Below are 22,175 nucleotides of genomic sequence, written 5' to 3' on the forward strand. Positions count from 1 at the left end.
GGATTTTTAACAATAATTCTTTATCTATGGGCTCTCCATCTGGACGCTGGGAGTAAGTTATTGTCTGGTTTTGCCATGTCACTTCCCAAGTACCAATTGTTCTGGAACTTGAGAAGTTCATACATACCAGGGATTTATCCACTTGGTATGGGTGTAATCTAAGACTAGGGGACCTGGTATACAGGTATCTCTTATCCAATGGCCTCCCCTTGTTTAATACGCTTATCTCTGAAATATTAAGCGGGTATGGGACTAGGCCTACACTACTCCTTTTATGTAATACTTGAGAACACACCCAGCATTCTGTTTGGTTTAAAACCTTACCCACTAATGAGTGGTAATCACTCAAAGGATGTTGGCCGGTAGTTGCCTTACTGGTCGACTGACATCGCTGGATGCATCCTTCTTCCATTTTAGGTTGACAATACCTACAGACACAGTACTCACCAGACAATAAATCATCACATAGCCCTTGAACTACGTTTTCCTCATACCTTTTACCTTCTCCTGTCATGGGCAAAGTGTCAAGCTGGTTTAGGGATTCTACCTCACCCATATCTGGGTCCATTATTACACTGTCAGGACTCCGCTCCGATCGCTCTAGAATGTGGCAGCCACCAAGTATTTTTGGATGAAAGAAAGAACACAGAAAGAAAACAAAGACATATATGCATAACTGTGAACCTTTTGCTTGGAGTCCTTCCATCATCTCTACCCAGGAGACTTTTATTTTGCTCTGCTCTTAGACCTTTGTTCACTCAGGTTGCTCGACCTTGGCTGCTTCTCAGTGTTCCCGAAACAATGCTTCTAGCGACACTTCTTCTCTCTCGCTCTCTGCACACTGGGATTCTGGGTTACTGGCTTTCTTGCAGTGGGACGAATGTATCCAAGTCTCTCTCTCTGCGACTTTAATCGATGTAGTGCTGGTCAACAAAACTTGGTACGGTCCTTCCCAACGGTCTATCAAACAACCTGTGCGTAAGAAATTTCGGATCATAACAAAGTCTCCTGGTTTAAGATTATGACAATTTTCGGTAGGCATATCAGGGTTCAGAAAATTCAGCTGCTTTTGTTGCTCCCTTAGCTGTTTGTTTAGCTTTAGGATATACTGTACAGTTAGCTCATTATTACATTTTAGATCATCCTGTGGGTCTATCATGATGTGTGGCTGCCGACCAAACAGTATCTCGAAGGGGGACAGGTTGAGCGGAGTCCTGGGAGTGGTCCTAATGCTATACAACACAATAGGCAGTGCCTCTGGCCATAACAACCCTGTTTCAGCCATAACTTTACCCAATTTGTTCTTAATAGTACCATTCATTCTCTCAACTTTGGCGCTCGCTTGGGGACGATATGGAGTATGAAGTTTACTATTAATCCCCAGGAGTTTACACATGATTTGGAAGACCTCTCCTGTGAAATGAGTGCCTCTGTCACTCTCAATGACCTTTGGGATACCATATCTACAGACAAACTCCTGACATTTTTTCTTTGCTGTAAAGGTAGCAGTGTTGGAGGCAGCGGGAAAAGCCTCCACCCAGCTGGAAAACATGTCAACACAAACCAATACATATTTCAAATTTCTACAGGGTGGTAACTGTATGAAGTCGATTTGTATTACCTGGAAAGGGCCTTCTGTAGGAGGGATGTGGGATGGCTCTGTTGGGATGGCTTTTCCAACGTTCTTCCTCAAACAGGTGAGGCATGACATTGCCACTCTACCTGCTTGAGAAGCGAACCCTGGTGCACACCAGTAGGCCTTTACCAGCTTGCACATACCTTCCTTCCCAAGATGTGTCAGCCCATGGGCCGCCTCGGCTAGACTAGGAAGGTATGCTCTGGGGGCCACTGGTTTCCCCTGTCCATCTCTCCAAAGTCCGGTGGACTCTTGGCCACATCCCTTCGACTTCCATACTGCTCTTTCCTGTGGGGAACACAAATTCTGCATGTCTATCAGTTTGGATGTGGATACCATGTTCAGTGTACAAAGGTTGGTGGGATGGGTGAAAATATTTACAGGGCATGCGGCCCTTTTCGCTGCCTCATCAGCGCGGCTGTTACCAAGTGACACCGGGTCTTTCTCTGATGTGTGAGCTTTGCACTTGATAACAGCCACTCTGTCTGGAAGCTGGATAGCTCCCAGAAGTCTCCTAATGTACGTCGCATGCGCCACTGGTGTGCCAGCCGCCGTCATGAAATTTCGGAGGCGCCATAGGGCTCCAAAATCATGGACTACTCCGAAAGCATATCTGGAGTCGGTATATATGTTCACTGATTTCCCTTTAGCCAGTTCACATGCTCTGGTCAGTGCCACCAGTTCCGCTACTTGCGCTGAGTGAGGTGGTCCTAAGGGTTCAGCTTCCACAATACCTTCTCCATCTACTACCGCGTAGCCTGTGCAAAGCTCTCCTGTCTCCGTCTGTCTATGACAGCTACCATCTGTGAATAAGGTTATGTCTACCTCACTTAATGGGCTGTCGCTTATGTCAGGACGTGCTGTGAAGGTCTGATTCAGGTAGGTCATGCAATCATGTTTGTCCTCACTCTCACTAAACTCTGCTTTACCATATTCAGCAACATTTCCATCACCCTCCACCCTTTGTGCCTTGGAGGGCACGTGAGGAAGAAATGTGGCTGGGTTTAGTGTGTTGCATCTTTTGATGGTAATATTTACTGGGGCCATCAGCGCCAGTTCCCACTTAGTGAACCGTGCTGAGGACACATGACGTGTTTGGGCAGAATTTAGGAGAGCAGAGACAGCATGGGGAGCATGAACAGTTAAATCGTGTCCCAGCACTACGTCCTCACTCTTACTTACTAGTTGTGCTATTGCAGCCACACTTTGTAAGCAAGTTGGGAGTGAGCGTGCTACTGTGTCCAGCTGGCCACTGTAGTACGCTATTGGTCGGTTGGCATCACCATGTTTTTGTACAAGCACTCCTGCCGCACACCCACCTGATTCAGTTCCGTACAGTTCAAAGGGTTTCCCATAATCTGGCATTCCCAGTGCTGGGGCCTTTGTTAGGCTCGCCTTTAGTTCCTCGAAAGCCAGCTCAGATTCCTCAGTATGAGAGACCCGATCAGGCTTAGTTGAGGAAACCATCTCTTGCAGTGGTAATGCCAGAATAGAGAATCCTGGGATCCAATTGCGACAGTATCCACACATGCCTAAGAACGTACGGATCTGATGTTGGGTCTGTGGCAGTACCATGTTCTGAATCGCTTGGATTCTGTCGTCGGTGAGGTGTCTCAGCCCTTGGGTAAGGCAGTGACCCAGATACTTAACCCTGATCTGGCATAATTGCAGTTTATCCTTTGATACTTTATGTCCTGTCTCTGAGAGATGCATCAGTAGCTGTCTAGTGTCATCCACTGATGACTCCAGTGACTCAGAACACAACAATAAGTCGTCGACATATTGTATCAGTATCGAACCGCTCATGGGTTGAAAGGATTGCAGACAATCATGCAAGGCCTGGGAGAAGATGCTGGGGCTGTCTATGAACCCTTGGGGGAGTCGTGTCCAGGTATACTGTACTCCTCTGTAAGTAAAGGCGAACAGATACTGGCTGTCAGGATGCAAAGGGATGGAGAAGAATGCTGAACACAAGTCAATGACTGTGAAATGGGTACAGTGAGGTGGGATTTGCATGAGGATGACAGCTGGGTTTGGCACTACGGGGAATTGGCTCTCAACTACCTTGTTTACCCCTCTCAAATCCTGCACTAGTCTGTAGCCCCTCCCCCCGCTCTTTTTCACAGGAAAAATGGGACTATTGGCCGTGCTGGAAGTTCTAACTAGGATTTCCTGTTGGAGCAATCGTTGGATCACTGGAAATATTCCTAGCTCAACTTCAGGTTTTAAAGGGTATTGCGGTATTTTTGGGGCTATCCTGCCTTCTTTTAAGCGGATTTCTACTGGAGCTACATTTGCCATCAGCCCAGCATCCTGTCCATCTTTAGTCCAAAGGGAACTCGGTATTTGTGCTGTAATTTCAGCTACCCTAGATGGATTTGATTTTACAACAGTGGAACACAACATTAGCCTCTGAGGACTATCCAGCATATCTTGCACTTCTTGTGTAAGATTTCTAGGAGTGTCCAGAAATACCCCATCGGGGGTGCAATAGATGACACATCCCATTTTGCAAAGTAAATCTCTACCCAGGAGGTTAGTCGGGGCCGCTGCAGCCAACAGAAAAGAGTGTTTGGTATGCAGAGGCCCGATTGTAACCTCCGCTGGTTTCGTCAGTGGGTAATGTTGTATTTTTCCTGTTACCCCAATTGCCGCTACTGATTGGTTAGTGAAACCCAAGTGAAGAGGAGTGTTGAGAACAGATCTGGCCGCCCCTGTATCAACCAAAAAGGTTTGTCTTACTCCAGCTATATCAACCTTCACCTGAGGTTCCTCTCCAAGGTGTTGTGTTAGTCTAACTGGCTGTAGGATACAGGTATGACCTGTTTCCTATGGTCTGACCTGGGTTGCCCTTAGCACAGTGTCAGCCATCAGATGGGGAGGAGGCATGTTGCGTGACCTGTCTGTCTCCTCCCATTGTCTAGGGGCTGGGTATCTCCGTGTCTCACCTTTGTGAGATTCCCATTCTCGCCTATGTGTTTGGTAACTCCTGGGGTTTCCTGACCTACATTGTGCTGCCATATGTCCCTCCTTATTGCAGTTGTAGCAAATAATGGGCTTTCTGCCTGTGTCCCTGGTGTTTCGTTGTTGATATGCAACTTTGTTTGGGGCATTAGTAAGGGCTTGGATGCTAACCATCATCAGTTTCTCAGTTTGCAGTTCCTTGCGCTTTTTAATGTTGCGGTCGTGGTCCACAGCAGATTCCCGTAGGGCATCCACTGTCATTCCACGCCAATTTGGGAAAGAAGTTTGGACTCTGGTTCTCAGGTTTTCGCTTAGCCCTTCCACCAGCACAGAGACAATCAGCTCCCTCAGGTGGGGGTCGTCCTTAGGCTCAGAGACACCAGTGTACTTTGATACCGCCATCAAACCCCGGTTGAAATATTCGCTAGCTACTTCACCATCTTGTTGTTTGATAGTGAATATCTTGCTATATTCCACTGCTGCAGGAAAATACACTCCTAACTGTAAGTTAATCAGGCGTATATTTTCCTGGTTGATCTCATCATTTATCTCCTTGTCCACTTTCAATCCACTATCCTGAATGAATTTCGGAATGTCAATGTGAGTGGGGAGACAGGCCCTCAACATGATTCTCCAATCCTTGTTGGTGGGCTCATCAGAGTTTCCCAGATCCCTTACAAATTTCCGGCACAGAGCCAGATTTTTCCTAGGATCAGGGAAATCTGTAATGATGGACCGCAGCTCTAACCGTGTCCATGGGTTTAGCATGGTCATCTTTCTGGTAGGTATCACACCCTCTCTGTCTGCCTTACCATAGGGAACCTCCAGTGTGCGTACAGGGTATGTTTGTACCACATTCGCATTACTGGGACCTGCTTGGGAGTCATTTGTGTCTGTGCTGTGTGGTGCATCATTACCTGAGTCCAATACTATGCTGTTGGCATCAGCCGTCTCCTCCTCCTGTGCTGGGGCCTCAACAGCGGGTTGAGCTTTTCCCTCAATCATATTAATTGCATGAGAGACGGCCAGTGCCAACAGCTGCTCGTTTTCCTCTCGGGTTTCCTTGTAAGGGGATAAAACAGGGTACAAGTTAGTAACAGGTACATGATTACTTAGGTCTTTCTTATGAGACATTAACCCCTTCGGCACATATGGGGGTGGGGGAGCTGATTCTAGTGTGGCAGCGGTTGCATTTGCATTTTTATTGTGGCTGATTGCATCAGGTATTGCCAGACCTCTGGTTCCCCATTGTTCCTGTCCTTCCTTCTGCCACAATTTAAGAATATTTATATGCTTCACTCTCTCCTTACGACTGGAGAGTAGGCATATTTCATCTTTTACTGCCGATAAGATTTCTGGATCGAAGCTACCAACACTGGGAAATTCTAGCTTGCTGCCTTGTGTCATTTTTCTCCATTTATTTTGGTAAACAACTGCGAGTTCACCGTGCTTCCTGCACATAATAAAAGCAGCCGATCCTCTTGGCCGGCTTGCTTCCTCCCTATCCTGCACGTTATCACAGCGTGACCCGTTATTACCCATAGTTACAGGAATAAACGTTCACAGCTTAATAGATAATCGGTGGGTTATTACTTATCTGAGAGCTCCCCAACCACTCACTTCTCCACACAGCGACACTTCAACGCAATCAAGCGAAGAGCCCACAATGCGAGGTAATGTTACTCAATCACCAAGTCTTTCAACTAGCAGCGAACTTCTAGCCAACTTGCTTGATGCGGCACAATTTTTCCAGGGTATAACAAACTTGCTTTCCTATACCCCCAAAAATCGGATTTCTAAAGTAGCTAATCGGAAACAAGTGCGTTCCGATATATCTTCTTGTACCCTCCTAGCGGAATTAATTCCACTGAAGGGGCAGTTCCTATGGGCACGTCGTCACGTGAACCCGGTCCTAACTGGACTGTCCTACACTGGACTACACTGCGCTGAGTCGTGTCGTCACACACCCGTCCGCCTCAGTTATGTTTCACACTGGGCGCTAGTTACACCTTGGTCTTATGCTTATTTTTGAAATATTTCTGTACAGAAAATTTTCCCAGGCCGGTAGCTTTTCACTAGATTCTTATGCAGGTATAAATCCCTTATAATAAGCTATAGGAATCTATTAAAATAATGCTTGAGTTGCTTGCTTATGAAAAAAATGAACAAAAAGAAAAAACTTATTTTCTTTTATTAATCACCGCCTCATTTGCAGTATATTACTATACTGCTTAAATAAAGCTAGTGGTTTAATACTGTTCACCTTTTAGTTCCTATGTGTGCTGCGTGTGCAGTACCAATGAACAGCCACGTGTGTACGTGCGTTGTTCACAGGCCGCCGATGAATCGGCCACCCACGTGTTCTATAGTGTATTTGCAAGGTTGCGCTCGGGTTTCGCTATACGCAGTAATTGCGCCTAAATGTGGAATAAATCCCTTAACTCTGTCCGAGAGTTACGTATCAAGATGCGAAATAAATCCCGTACTTAATCCGTAAACCACGTACAAAGATGCGAAACTTTCCCGATGTGGGCACGTGCGCGCGCGCACCTTGCGTGATACACAATAGACGCTTTACGTTACTGCAAAAGGCCCAGGACTTGTCGCCACGTGGCGTAGTCCCTGTTTTTGCGGTAACTAACAATGAATAATTATAGTTTTGCACAGAGGGGATCCTCTATGTACTATAATAAACACAGATTCCACGTGTGCGAACCTTATCGCACGTGGTACATATACTATAATAAACAAGCAGCCCAAGACACTATACCCCGTTAAACTACTTGTGGCAGGCAGAAGTACAGTTTACTAAACACTTAGGTATGGTATGCTTTAAAACACGTGGTGGCTTTCACCTATTGTACTCCGGGTTCAGCGCTAGCACTTCCCGAACCCCGCACCGCCGTGGACTCGGCCTATCCAGCAATGGAAACAAATAAATACTTCCACCCTTTTGCTGGTATAGGTCGATCCGCACGCCTGGTACTGAGTTCTGGACTGTGGAGTGGACGGACGAGCCCTCAATTGTTAATGACGATTTGATTATTACCAGAGATACAATATGTGAAAAGCGCAGGTTACGTAACGTGTCCGTAACCTGCTTACCCTTTATACCTAGCTACGTGCGAACAAAACGTAGCGCAGCGTAGCGTACCTTTTAATTGTATGTTATACACTTAAGAACCAATACCTTGATAAGAGATCCCTTCGCAGGACTTTGTCTCTAATTCTGCGAATATACTTTAAAGGACAGAGTCCGCAATGTACCTTATCGCTATTATGCGAATAACCAGACACGACCACTGAATAGAAGTAAGGAGGTTAGGACTCCATATAAAAGGTTGTATTAAAGTCCCTAATGGACAAAAGGGGGTTACAGAAATAAGAATAAACAGGTATAACAAGTGATACAATATACTAACAATGAATAACTAACAAACTCTGCTAAGGGGAAAGAATGCAATAATACAAAACACAATCAGCCAACAATACTACAAGGATAAATACCGTGAAATGCAACCGTTACCCGTCTCACTCTAGTATGCGAAGCGCCGTCCGGTCAGAGCTCACTATCGTTCAGGAATGAGCGATAGTCCGGTAGGAAGGTCCAGGGAAGTTAGTTGTGCCGAAGTGACCGAGCCTGCTCCGGGTCGCCTATCTTATAGGGTCAGAAAGGGGAGGTCAAAGGCCATTCTCATTGGTCAGAGATCATATGTCCGGTCCACTGTGATTGGAGGTTAGACGCTGTACCTGGTCTGACCAGGTGCAGGGGAGTGAACTTTAAGAGTCCTTTGTTCGGTGGTTTCGGCGTCAGCAAGGATAAGAACCGGTTTTATCTAGTTTCCTTTGTTAACTACTTACAACAGAAACTGTCTCTGGGATATGGATTATGTCCATAACTATCGGACAGTGTACATTGCGAAATATTCGCAATGACCGGAATACTTCGCATAATGAGCTGAACGGAACGGTACTAAACACGATATAGACAGGTGTGTGCAGGGCTAACTAAGCTATGTGTGGCGTTCTAAACCTTTTAACTATATTTCATTTCGTGTAAGTGTGTTATTATGAATTTATATGTGATAGTATGTCTACTCTTCCGGTCCACATTGTCACGCATACTCGGGTATGGAAACTTTATTTGCGCAACTCTGCGAACCAAAATGGCGGCCATACTATCACAAAATGGCGTGTGTGTACCTAGACTTCCACAGTACGTAGTAAAATCGGGCGCCGTGCTAGGAAACAAGTACCGATTTTACATATACAGCATGTGTATACATAGGGGTTATACAGTATATGGGATGTCTCTGGTAAACTGCAACAGATAGACAGATAGTTGCGGGGAGACTGTGCCAGCAACACCTATGCATACAGAGGGTGCATACTGCTGACACATGTCCTAAAACCAGTTTACTACTAAATGTGAATGTGCTGCAAATCAGTTACTTAGTTCACTAGTTCATTATTATTTATCATTCTGTACAACAATGTATTGACGCAAAATGCTTTTAGATAGACATGAGTGCATTAAACATGTGACCCTACTATTGTACGGTATGACATTTCAGATGCACAGGATTCATAGGGTAGTATTCAATGCAGCCGGCAAGGGGATTAAACGGCTGGGCTCACCGAAAACAAGCGATCCACTCCCTTTAACCCCCGTGCCGGTCGCTCACCCTATTCAACGTTCCGGGGAATCTTCGCTGTCAAAGGACGGCGAGGATTCCTCCAAACAGCATGACTCGCGGCTAATGCAGGGAGCCCACTGCATTTAGCCACGAGTCTCGCTGTTTTAGCGGCCGCACACGCCGTTTCCGGCTCACTCCAAACACTGAGCAAGGGGGGAATCTGCGTATATGGGGTGGTCAGTTGAATACTGACCGGGCAAGCGTGACAGTGAGCAGGCAGCGCCACTTATCCCCGCATTGAATAAAACCCCAATGTGTGCTATGTGATTTTTTATATTTGTGTGTTTTGACACACATAATCCATATCTATAGATAAAATGTCAAATGTACTAAGCCTTGCAAAGATAAAGCGTAGAGAGATAAAGTACCAACCAATAAATCATTGTACACATGCAGCCTTTAACATGGCAGGAGATAATTGGTAATTTATTTCTTCTCACTTTATCTCTCCCCAAGGGAGAGATAAAGTGCCCCATAGTGTCTTAAATTTTTGTATGAGGAATTTGTTTCTGATGAATTCAGGTCATGAAAAAACTTTTTTTTTTTTTTTTTTAAATGACTGCTATAATTTCACATTAAACAACTGTATTTAAATTGACCTTAAGGTTTTTCTGCATTTTGCACAATTGTGAACATAGAAATGTTGTTCTCCTGGAAGAAAGTGCTGACACAGAAGCTGTCAGGAATTATCATCCTCTCCCTTATTTCTTCACATTACTTCAGGTCCTTTCTTTGCGGAGAAGCCCTGTGGCTTCATAAACCTCACCTTGTTCCAATTGCTTAAATAGTGGCCAGAGGGGAAAAATTTATGTTGATGTCAAACGCAATAACTACTGACATATATTTCTGCCTTGCATTGCATTAGGGTAAACGTAACTTCCCCCATCGTCCTCAGCGCTAGGTGTTAAATGGAAGTGTTTTAGGAGTCTCCAAACCCCACAGATCATCCATTAACAATAGAGACTGTGGCTTTGTGGATTTTGTGCTATGACAAAGCTTGTATTAAGCTATTCAACATTTTAGTGTGAAACATTGGGGCTCTCAATGTCCTGTCTTTCCTGGGAATCATTTGGAACAGATAGCTGACGGCGTTTTGATGCTTGTATCATTATATTTATTCAGCCTGTGTGCTTCGTGTTTATTGCAAGTGTATACCAAACTGATTATAGGAAGAAACATTTATCAATTAAGGTAAATTAAAATTAATTGATAACATATTTTTGATCTTATACCTGGCTTCTCTAATGCCACGCTTCACCAGTTTTAATGAGATTTATAGATTCGAGCATGTAACAAGGTATACGTACAGTAGCCCATATATATATTTTTATACACAGAGAAATCATTAAAGGTTAACTCAATGGGAATAATGCCATTTAGTCGTAATGCGAAGTACTACAAAGTACAAAAAGATATGAATCTTAACCCTTTGAGTGTCAACATCTCTGACAGAGATGTTCAAAATATCCGCTAAAAATACCAGCGTCGCTCACATGTGTTATGAATTCAAATAAAAAATGTGTAAAAAAAGATTATATTTCCTACTGTATATAAGGTAAATATTACAGGTCATTACGATGAATTTTACACCTTTTTTGATAAATTAATTTCGCACTCAAAGGGTAAATATAGGGTTTCTTCTTTTTGATAGAAATCAATTGCTTTAAAATCCCAAAACACACTTTTATGTATAGCAACTTCCACAACTATGGAAAAACACAGGGTTGTCCACTGTTAATCAAAATGGTTAAAGAAATTAAGGAACATCACTCGCTGCCAAATATCAGTAGCTGCTCATTGTTGAGTTTTAAGAAGATTATATCAGGAAAGTTTTATACCGGTAAATTGGAGTAATGACCATAAATGTTTTACTCAGGCCATATAATCTTGGATTAAAGATAGCTGTAGATTGGGGAAGTGGACTAAAAGCCATTTAATAAAAACTACATACAATTGTTACAGACAAATACAAAGAATTCACTGCGCAGGAGGCGGGCAGCTGAATATCCACACAGACGTTAAGGTCTATAAAAAAGCAATACATAGAAAATAGAAGGACATTGCGCTCCAATGTTAGGGTCTGGTGTGGAAAATGTTCTTATTTCTCCAAATATTCAATCTCTGTATTTTGGAAGCTGTCAATAAATGCTATCTTCCTCAAGTTTTAGCAGAACAGTTCATCCCTGGCTGCTGTGCTGAGAATCTTTGCCTACAGCAGGGAATCTGTGAGGCCAAGGTGCAGACATTGGTTACCCAGCAAAGATGCCAGTTAAATGATGCACAGTGGGCAGGCGGTTGGAGGAGGAGGCTGTCCTTGGTGCCCTGCTGCTGGGCAGGTGGCTCAGAGAAGGTCTTCCTAGGGCTCCCGTAGAGTGGGTCACACTTGGACTCACAGATGAAAGGATTGTCCTGCTAAAACTTGAGGAAGATAGCATTTATTGACCGCTTCCAAAACACAGAGATTGAATATTGGGAAAATAAGAACATTGTTCCACACCAGACCATAATGGGCCCCACACACGGGGCGACATTCAGGATTTCACTAAATCACTCAGAAAATGCCTGAAAACTCATGTAAATCACTGTGTGTGTGTGTGTGTGTGTGTGCGTAGCTCACACAGTGACTTAAATGCGCGGCCCCATCGTTCTGAATCATGGGCAGATTCAGAACGCCCCCATTGGATAAATAAGTGCAGTCGCTCAGAAGGTCCTGCGTGTCTCCCGCATGTGTAGCACTGCCAGATGAGCAGGGCCTTCTGAGCGGGAGATGCGGCACCCGCTCCCCACCCACGGCACCTCCGACCCTCCCCCCCCACCCACAGCACCTCCGACCCTGGGGGGTGGGTATCCCTTGGTGAAGAGAGAATATGCGGTTTAATAAAATATTTTAAAACCTGTGTAAAGGACAATATTACTGTTTAAACCAGCTATCAACCCTGCACCCACTGCCCAGGCTTCAGCCTAGGCCTGGGGTGCCCTGGAGAGGGGGCTGACTAGTTAGGGTGGGTAATGCCTTGGCCACGGGACCCTGTCAAGCATGTGGCCTGCTAGTAGAGCCTGGTGCTAGTACACAAAATACGGGGGACACCTACTCATTTTGTCTCCCGCACTTTGGGAAGCAGGGCCGTCTCAAGAACCTTTGTACACTGTATTTTGGGAACCAGAACGGGTCCAAGAGCCTGGTGCTGGTTTCTTGAATATAGTGGGGCCTTATTTAATTTTTTCCCTGGTATTCAAGAAACCAGAACTGGCTCAGAGAGCCCGGGTCTGGTCATGCATGGTGGGAGGGACCCCACGCCATTTTGTTTACATGAATTATTTTTCTATTATATCCAAAGAGGATGCCACTCCCCCAGGCTTTATTCCAACTCATTATTTACATTTGAATAATGTTTTCATTCCTCTGAAGTTGCCTAAACACTTTCTGTGAAAGATTTAAAATCTTTCATTCTCTCATGCTGAATCTCCCTTTATGAATCTGTGGCACAAATTTCTCTGTGTGTGGGCCCATTATCTGAGAAATTCAGTTTAAGGAAAATCTCTGATGCTGAATCTCTCAATATGAATCTCTGGCACAAATCTCTCAGTGGTAGGGCCCTTAACAGTGGAGAGCATTATCCTTCTATTTTGTACAAACAATTATTGTACATATACAGTATAGGTTTCCTCTGGGTACTCTAGTTATCTCCTACAATTGGCTCCCACCAAATTAACCCTAGAATGTCTCTGTGTGTGTGTACATGTGGTAGGGAATATAGATTGTAAACTCTAATGGAGCATTCTGATGTGAATGTTCAAATATTCTCTGTAAAGTGCTGTAGACTCTGAGTGTGCTATATAAGAAACTGGTAATACATAAATTAATAATTGAACTGCGTTAATTAAACAGAAATGTCACTGGACACTGACCTGGGTGTGTCTAAATAATTAACAATGAAGTATGTTTTTTAAATATTTTAAATGCAAGTATTTGTTCACTTTTTCTTTGGTACTAACCAGGTCACAATCACATTTTAGGGTCCTATTTACAAGCTCAGTGCTTAACCTGGCAGAACTCGTTGCTCTCCGACCCGACCTTGGGAAGCTGAAAAAGGTCCTTTATTTCCATGAAAACCAACTGGTTTATCCTGTACGAAAAAACCAAGACCGAGATTTCCAATATGGCTACAATCAAATCCTTTCATGGTAGGTACAGCTGTAACTTGTATAGGGAAGTTACTGATGGCCTGTGTGAGCTCACCAGCAGCAAACTCTACCTCATAGGAGTCTTTGAGCTCATTGGTGACCGTGAATAACATGGGCCTTGCTGGGTGGTTTAGGCAATTTGTATTCTTTCTTTGTAAAAAGAAGAAACAAATCTTTAGCATGTAACATTGCTACAAGACCCCTATTGTGTTTTGTTTCTTATACTTCCCAATAAACAAAAGTTAGGAATAGTAGTACTATTCTCCCATAAACCGTATTTAAAACTGGAATGTTTTCCACTTTTTAACAGCTCTTTAATGACCATTACCATCACCTTCTTGACCCTTTTCTGTACTTATCTCTAACAACATAGTTGTAGTCTTAATAATACATATAGGGAAGAAGTTTTTCAAAATGGAGCTAGTCAGAGTAAAAAAAGGTGTGTGTGTGTGTGTGTGTGTGATGTCAGAGTAAAAAAAAAGGTGTGTGTGTTTTTGTGGGGGGAGGTGCACATCTAACTAGTGTTGTCTAGATATCTGTTCTTGATCATGTACACCTCTCACCCCGCCCTCCCCCATTTTTCTTTTTCACTCTGATTAGTGTCATTTTGAAACCCTATAGTCCAATATGCATTAGTGCAATCAGGTAAATTGTGCCCTGAACAGTGTGGGTTTCATTCCCAGAAGCATTGTCAATATCTTACCCCGTTCACATCACACCTTGGACCCGGGTTATTGCCAGGTTGGTGATGTATGGACCTGGGTCGAGGTGTGGTGTGAAAACACAACAGTTTATAACCTGGATGGACCAACCCAGCAATTCGGCCCGGGTTATAAGAAGGGTTAAACCCGTGTTGCCCTCTGTATAATGGGAGACCTGGGTTTAATGTGCAAGTATCAGGGTTGCGATTGGGCAGTAGCTGAATGCAGAGCGGGTATCAGGGCTCCCCACGCCACAGACTAGGTTTGTGCCACAGATGCCCTGTGGGCAAGGCACCGCTGACACACACCTAGTTACGGCCATGGTTGTCAATGTCGACACCTAAGCATGTAGACCCACAATTAGTGTAGTGCCTACCCTCGCATGCTTCTGGTCAGAGGCCTTGCTCCACTGCATTTTTAACAATGTTGACCTTTTGCCAATGTTGACCAAATACATGTAGATCTTTAGGTATCGACCTCCACTTTGTCAACCTATCAGGATCCTGTGGATCAACTGTACTGCTAAAAGTTGATACTGGCCTGATCAGATGCAAGGAAAAGGTTGACCCATGAAAAGGTCAACATGAGTGTTTCAAATTTTTTGGCATCAATGTAAACACCTGAGCACATGGACCCCCAATTAGTGTAGAGCATTCCCCCATCTACACCAGATACCCCAGCAAGAAGTAATGAGCTTCTGCTTTATTAAACCCCTCCTAGCCTCCAGAATTGTTGTTACGGCAGCCCCTGACTATACAGAAGAATGAGCTCCACTTGCGAAGTCAGGCAGACAAGTTTATTCCAGTACTACCCCTAATTGGTCGACTCACTACTACTCTCTCTCTCTCTCTCTCTTTTTTTTTAAAGATTTTAGGCTTAAAAAAAACACAAGACTGGCTCTATCTTGTTTGCGCCGATAATACAGCACCTATTCCAAAATAATAAATCTTCTCTTAAAAGAAAATTCAGAAAGGGATCCCACAGTTAACTCCTGTCTGAGGTACTTTTTTAGTTTGTTCACAGTTGACCAATGTTTTCTTTTCTGCACACGCCCCAGGGCTGCTGTGCACTTTTCCCCCGATAGTGCTGCAAATCCAATTGCATTGTGGAGATAGCGTCAGTTTGAGGCATGCAGTTTTTTTAGGGGAGCACCTAAGGCAGCGACTGAGACCTGGACTCTGGCCCTGCAGCTCAGCTGTGGTGGGCATTCTGACCAACCTTAGGGTTGCTCAGATGCCTGATGGCCGTGATGTGGATTCTGGCTGTGGCTGTCTTTTTATGAAAGTTCACACCTGGAGCACTAAAATAAATTGTCATATATGCTACTACCAAAAATGCACGTGTGACCCAGACTGCCTCCACATGTGAATCAGGCCCTGATGCTCCTAATGGAACAGCTATTAGTCATTTACATTTTTTTAGACCTACAGACTGAGGCCAATTCAGAATGTGATCCTTCCATTGCGCAATACATAAAAATTATATTTCCCATAATCGCTAACGTTTAAGCGTATTTATGCTGCTAAAAGATTGTAGCATATTAAAAATTGATTTCCTGTGCGTGTGAATATTGAACATATATGGAAGTTGTTGAAATGGATGCAAAAATGGCTAATATTCCATGTATTTTCTACCTGAAATTATAATGACCGCCATTACCAAATTAAATCTTTTATAAATCCATTTTTTTATATGTACAGCCTGCAGTACATTCTGTAATTAATGTGGATTTACAGATTTGAGTAATTATAACCATTTGATTGTGGACAGAAATCTAATGCAAGTCATATTCGTATTTAACATTAGTCAAAATTGATTTTAAGTATAGTTTTTTTTATTTGTATGTTAACCATAGGTTTAGGATCTTATAAGTGTAGAGTATAACAATCATATTGTAAAAATAATTAGCAGTGCTGGTTTAAATAAATATATAAGATCCCTCAGTTCCAGTCCATCATTACTATGTCCAAGTAACTGTCACGCTTATAAACTAACATTTAACTACTGTTTGCATTTTTTCCTGCTTCTTAGCATTAATTAAGACTACCTTTCTCAGGTCTATGAAATGTTAAATTTCAACTTCATTTTTGTTTGGTGCATTAAAATACTAAAAACTCATATGAAGTCTAACATGAGTCACATGGAACCACCCATTGTCTGGCTGAAGTATAGAGGTAGAAATAACATATCCCCAAAATATGAAATGGCGACAATTGCTTTCAAATAATCTGCACAAATCTTAAAAAAAAAAATATACTGTAGTCCAAGTAAACAAAATTATATAATATTTGACCAAACATTTTAGTTGTTGAAATTTTGATAGGTAGCAAACTGTCACTACTGAGAATTCTAAAAAGAGGATATCCACAGGCTTCGTAAGGCAGAGGAAATGAGAACAACAGTCTACAGACAACAGTTGGAAAGTAGACCCCCCAGTCAAGAATGTGTCTTGAGTTAAATTCCAGGACAATAATTGTTCTTCTGAAACAATAACAGGCCATGAAGTAGGGGATTCAATTCACCAGGAATAACCAAAGTGACCATAACAATAGTCCCAAACTGGATGGAACTTTCCGGAGTGGAATTCTCATCAAATAACTTTCAAGTTTTGGAATGGAACTGTATTTAGTAAAGTTTAAGTCTGGGGTCCAGTAAGATTGCGACAGATAATTCTGTTTTGTCAAGAGACCTTCATCATTAAGACAATTCAGTGATTTTCTATTCTTTTGATAGGAGTAAACGTCTAATGTGTCCACTTCAATTGACTGTATTAAAGTTTCCTAGTTTCTGAGTACATTGCATGACAAATAAACTTAAGTTTTGCTCTATAAACGGGATCTTTGGCAGGTACGCCCATCTTCTGATATTTATTGATTTTCTTTTTGGTTATTCACTATAAGAAAAAGATCTTGGAGTCTGGGAGCCAAAACAACATGTGCAGAGTTACTGATAGTTTCCCTCTAGGCTGTGTTCTACAAAACACAGATCCTCTTTAACGCACGGGGTCCTAACATAATAGATATGCGCTTGTAGTTGTCACATGTAGAGCATTAATCGCAGCCTTTATCTAACATGCACATATTTAAGATGCCTGCCTATGTGAGCTGCTGTCAGGTGGATACGCTGATATAATATCCCAAATCATTCAAGCTAATGATTAGGTCTGATTCGCACAGGTCAGTGGCTCCCAAACTTTCTAGAACCATGGCACCCTAGAGTATTAGCATATTTTTCACGGCAACCCTAGAAAAAAAAGGTTATTGATAAGGTTATTAAAAATTATGCCTACCTACCTTCCTAATGTTCAGGTAAGGATAGTGTTCATTCTAGCACCCGCCATCTTTGAAAACCCTTGCAGTTCCTCTTCCCTACCTGGGGTGTCGCTGCCTGCTGTAGTGCTTCTAGTACATTGTGGTCTGTATATCTGCACTGATATGCAAACCAGATCTGTGCTAGAAACATCACAGCAGACAGCGACACCCCAGACAGGGAAGAGGAACTGCATGGTTTATCAAAAATGTCAGGTGCTAGAATGAACTTTTGATTTTGATTGTCAATGTGTCTTATGATTGGCAAACCACAAGGTACAGGTTTTGCATATCACATTGGCCAAAAATAATTAGATTTGGTCTTGAACCACCAACTTTAGGCACCCATGCAAGACTCTTATGGTACCCCAGGGTACCTAGAAACACTATTTGCTAACCATTGGCATTTGTGAAAGTGTCTCTAGCAAGTTATGTTGTGTAAAGGTGCCCATGCACAGAGCGATGTGCTCTGTACTTTTTGCACTACAGATGGAGGCGCCCTCATCTGAGCAGCTCCCGCGCGCCGATCGCCATGTCTGAACGCTTGTCGGAACGCTTGCACACCCCATTCTCAGCAATGTATGCACCAGCTTGTGAAAAGCTTGCATGTCCATGTCTGCAGGTGCGACAGCCGCCAGATAACAATCTAGTATAAAAAGTATGGGCTGTACATATTTGTGCTGTGCAATATGATTGCATCGCACGGGCAAATCGCAACATGCATGGGCACCGTTTCAGTGTCTGTAATGTTACTAATCTTTGCTTTCTAGTCAGTTTTTTTTCTCTGCAGATTTTGCAATTATTGTACTGTTTTGTACTCCAATCCTTAACTTTCTTGTATGTATATCAATGGATGGACAGTAGCAAATACAATCGCTTCAGTGGGTGGAAAAGGGAAAATTAGAGGTCAGCTTCCTTTATCTTGTATAATGGAGTGTGAGGAAGCACTTTGATAAATTCCCGAACATAAGACGTCTCTCTTGCTCCATTATGTCCAATGAAGCATATCAGCATCAGTTTAACAGTTATAGCTTCATATGGAGTTAAGTAATGTTCTAGACCTTTAACAGGGAAGTAACATGATTTTCACAAGCTGCTAAGCCATTACTCAGGAATATTTCTTTATGTAAGCTGTATTGAGCTAAAATATGACGGCTCACGCATGTCACAAACTAGTGTTATGTCTGCTTATTGGTCACTGTGCTAAGTAATCATCGACTCGCTTAACCTTCAGTAAGTGGCTTACAGGACCTAACACTGTGTTAATTGTTGCAATTATGATAGAATAACAGAGCAAGGGTCCTTTTTTTAATTTATCGCAGGAAATAAAAATGTAGCTGGAAAGATTGTGTGCTGCTAAACCTACCTGCAATATTTTCCTCTATGTAAACCTTAGTTAGATGTTTTTTGTTCTCTGCACTTTCTTCGGGAAGGGGGTGGCGTGCTATTAGCTTCCACAGTGCATCTAGTATGCACTACAGGTATTATACATAGTGCTTGCCTCTAGCAAGCACTATTCTACAGGTGTACAGGTATTATACCAGCTACTCCATAGTTGCCTAACCCCCTGCGCTTCGCTGGAGACTCCCTGATTTCACCTACTCCATATTATGCAGCTGTTACATTTTTTTTTTTTTGGGGGGGGGGGGGGGGGTAATCCAAGATATATACATTCTGCAGCACCTATCAAAGTACATAAAAAAATAACAAAACAAGAAGAACAGCAACTTACAATGCGAGACAATGTAGGATGAGTTTATGGTATATAAATAGTGCTACATCAGCTGACAGTGAAGCTTCAGTGGGTTAGTATGGAGTGGAAGATAGCCTAAGGGAAGGAAAAACATAGAAGAGACCATGAGTGTGGAACGGAGTGTCAGGTTGAGAGAAATCTGGGTTTGATGAAGAAGTGGGTCCCAATAGAAGATAGTATTGCTACAAAGTAAGCAATAAGCAGGAGAGGTGGCAGGCATTTGAGTGAAGACGACAGGTGGGAGTGTAAAGAGAGAGAAGATCTCAGATGTAAATGGGACAGGAATGGGTGATGGCCTTTATAAGTTAGTGTGAGAAGCTTTAATTGGATTCTGAAGGCAGTCGGTGAAGGCCTTGTAAAGGAAGGAACTCTTTCCAATGTGAATGCCATATGTGTCTTTGACTGACAGGTAGGACATCCAATAGAAAATCATGTCCGCTTATAGTCACTGACTGCATCTGGCTTCATGGATACTGAACTGGATGGTGAATTTTACTCTTTGTTGGGGGCTGCAATCCTCCGCAGTACTATCCTTGTTTACAGTGCTCCTTTCTCTTAACTTGTGCTTCTAGTATTCTGTGTGTATTTGCCAGTCATTGAGTGCTGAAATTAATTCCTCTCACTTTGACTTGCCTCCACTTGCCATCTAAGAAAACAGTGAGTGAAATGTAATAGGATGAGAGATTCAGAAAGTGAGAGTTTTTTTTAAAGCGGCAATCATTTACACTGCAAATTTTGAAGTGTAAATGATTACCGCTTTAAAAAAACTGGAGATTTCTTACCAAATCTCTCACTTTCTGAATCTCTCATCCTATTACATTTCACCCAGTGAATCCTCATTCCTTTTCTCTAGATCTGCGTCCTACCTAGTTTGTCAGTTCTCTGCTCTGTATTGTCCTATTATATGTCATTTTGCATTTACTGTTCCACTGATTTCATGTTTACTGTCACTGTGTGTACAATCTGCATGGTGCTGCAGAAACGTTGTTCCTTTTAAAAATAAAGAATAAGATTGATATCTCCAACACGGGCAAGTCTATAAGTAGGATTCCTGTCTCCAGGTGTGTCATGACTGAAGATCTACTATGTCAATTGTATGTAACATTGACTCTGGCTAAACAGCGTTTGTTAACATGGTTATACCAAACTTGAGACTCCTCAGCAATGTCACTATTTTGTATTAAACTGAGACTTATTTCTAATGGTTAAGCCTACAAAATGTTTTCCACAATTTACAAACCCTTTTTAACCAGTGTCAGGAACTAGTAGCAGATCCTACAACAGTGATGGCTAACCTTGACACTCAAGCTGCTGTTGACCTACACATCCCATCATGCCTGCTACAGTTTTACTATTTGGCCATGTTAAAACTGATGCAGGGCATGCTGGGATGTGTAGTTCAACAACAGCTGGAGTGTCAAGGTTAGCCATTACTGTCCTACAACATGATCTTTGACCAGGTACAGACTTTAATTGCTGCTTGCACTCACCTGTTTTGTTAATCAGAAGGGTTTTTAATGCAGGTAAGAGTAATAGAAAGGTAGTGGGAATTCCAGGAATAGTGCATTTTTTTAACTTGGTGGAAGGAGTCAGGTTGGAGGGTACAGTATGTGAACATTAAATATAAGAGGAAATGATGCAAGTTTGAGTCATATGTAATTCCAGCCATATATTTTCAGTTTAGTAGCAGACACTGTGGTGTTTAACTCCAACTTCAATATGGAGTCTTTCCTAACCTCAATCAACAAGTTCCTGAAGATGATACCAGACCACCGTCCGAAGGATCTAGAACAGATCATCCGACCAAAAAGCCAGGTCGTCCACTTTCCCATCCGGTTTCCCGACGTCAGCCGGTAAGTATTCATTAACCATTTACTGTCTGAGATCTGTTTATTTTCCTATAATCATATTTGAGATTCCATCTAGTGTGTGTTGTGTATATTTAATAATAATCTGGTCTCCTGGGAACAAACCTAGAGTGGGCCCGATTCCTTACAATGCATTTACGATGCCCGTTATAAAGAAATCTTTGTCTATGTCTGATATGGTATGTTACATTTTTGATAAGCTAAATATGATGAATTAGGCCCTTACTGTTGGTTATTCAACACAACTGCATAGTTTTATAATGCTCTGTTATTCTGTTAGAGATAAATAGCAACGAGCTGCCCCTGAAACTCCGCCAAATTGCAGACACTATGTGATCTAGTTTTTAAAGAAACTCTATTGTTTGTGCCAGAAGTTATGAATTTATGTAACCTTTAAATGTCCACCTATGAGTGTTGTTTCTTTGGGATTTGCAAGATTCATGTTCTTTGTGAACTTTTTAAAACTGTATTTCATGAAGGAATATTCATAAATGTGTATATTGGCACATGTATACACAGACGTTTGCTGGATTGCTGACATCTCCAAATGGACTTGCAATATATATTTTTTTTGCATTACCTTTTTCTAATTATTTTGAATAATACATGGAAAACCCACAAGTTCATTTTGTTAACGAATTCCACAACTCCTCTAAAACTAGTTGAGTGGAAATTGAGAAGAAAAAGGTTAAGGATTGCTGTGGCCAAACAGAGATTTATAAAGCGAGCTCTTAGCCCAGAGTGTTTTTTGAGTTATTTTCAAATGGTAATTTGCTTTATCCAAACCAAACGCATATAGTGTAAGTAAGTGATTATTTGCATGACTGACAATCATTTCCCTGCCTGCAGTCTTTTTAAAATGCATAATTTTGCAGAGATGCAAAATAAAATACAAAAAAAAAAAATCTCAAGGCTAAAGAACTTAAGGTGATTTATTTTATGCTATGTCTGACCTCTAATTTTAGTTTTGCTTTATCCCTAACCCCTTTTAGTCTTAAAAAAATTCATGGTAAACTTTTTTTTATCTTTCTTAGTTTTTTAAATATAGTTGATTATGTTCCAG

General features: G+C 42.3%; 1 protein-coding gene across 6 annotated transcripts in view; it reads left to right on the top strand.

Moving 5' to 3' along the window:
• QTMAN (queuosine-tRNA mannosyltransferase) overlaps window positions 1–22,175 on the top strand; it is a 234,959-nt gene that overhangs the window by 42,924 nt on the left and 169,860 nt on the right. For 5 of the 6 annotated variants that reach the window (XR_014450815.1, XM_083153853.1, XM_083153851.1 and 2 more), the window contains exons 3-4: window positions 13,315–13,482; window positions 20,924–21,097. Coding sequence is in view for 5 of the 6 variants with exons in the window: in XM_083153853.1 (XP_083009979.1) it covers window positions 13,315–13,482; window positions 20,924–21,097 (342 nt within the window). In the remaining variant the exon portion in view is untranslated. The remainder of the gene's footprint in view (window positions 1–13,314; window positions 13,483–20,923; window positions 21,098–22,175) is intronic. The other variant, XM_083153854.1, reaches the window with a different exon arrangement.

Source organism: Crinia signifera, chromosome 7 (assembly GCF_055691185.1).
Source record: "Crinia signifera chromosome 7, ASM5569118v1, whole genome shotgun sequence".
In the NCBI taxonomy this organism is placed as follows: domain Eukaryota; kingdom Metazoa; phylum Chordata; class Amphibia; order Anura; family Myobatrachidae; genus Crinia; species Crinia signifera.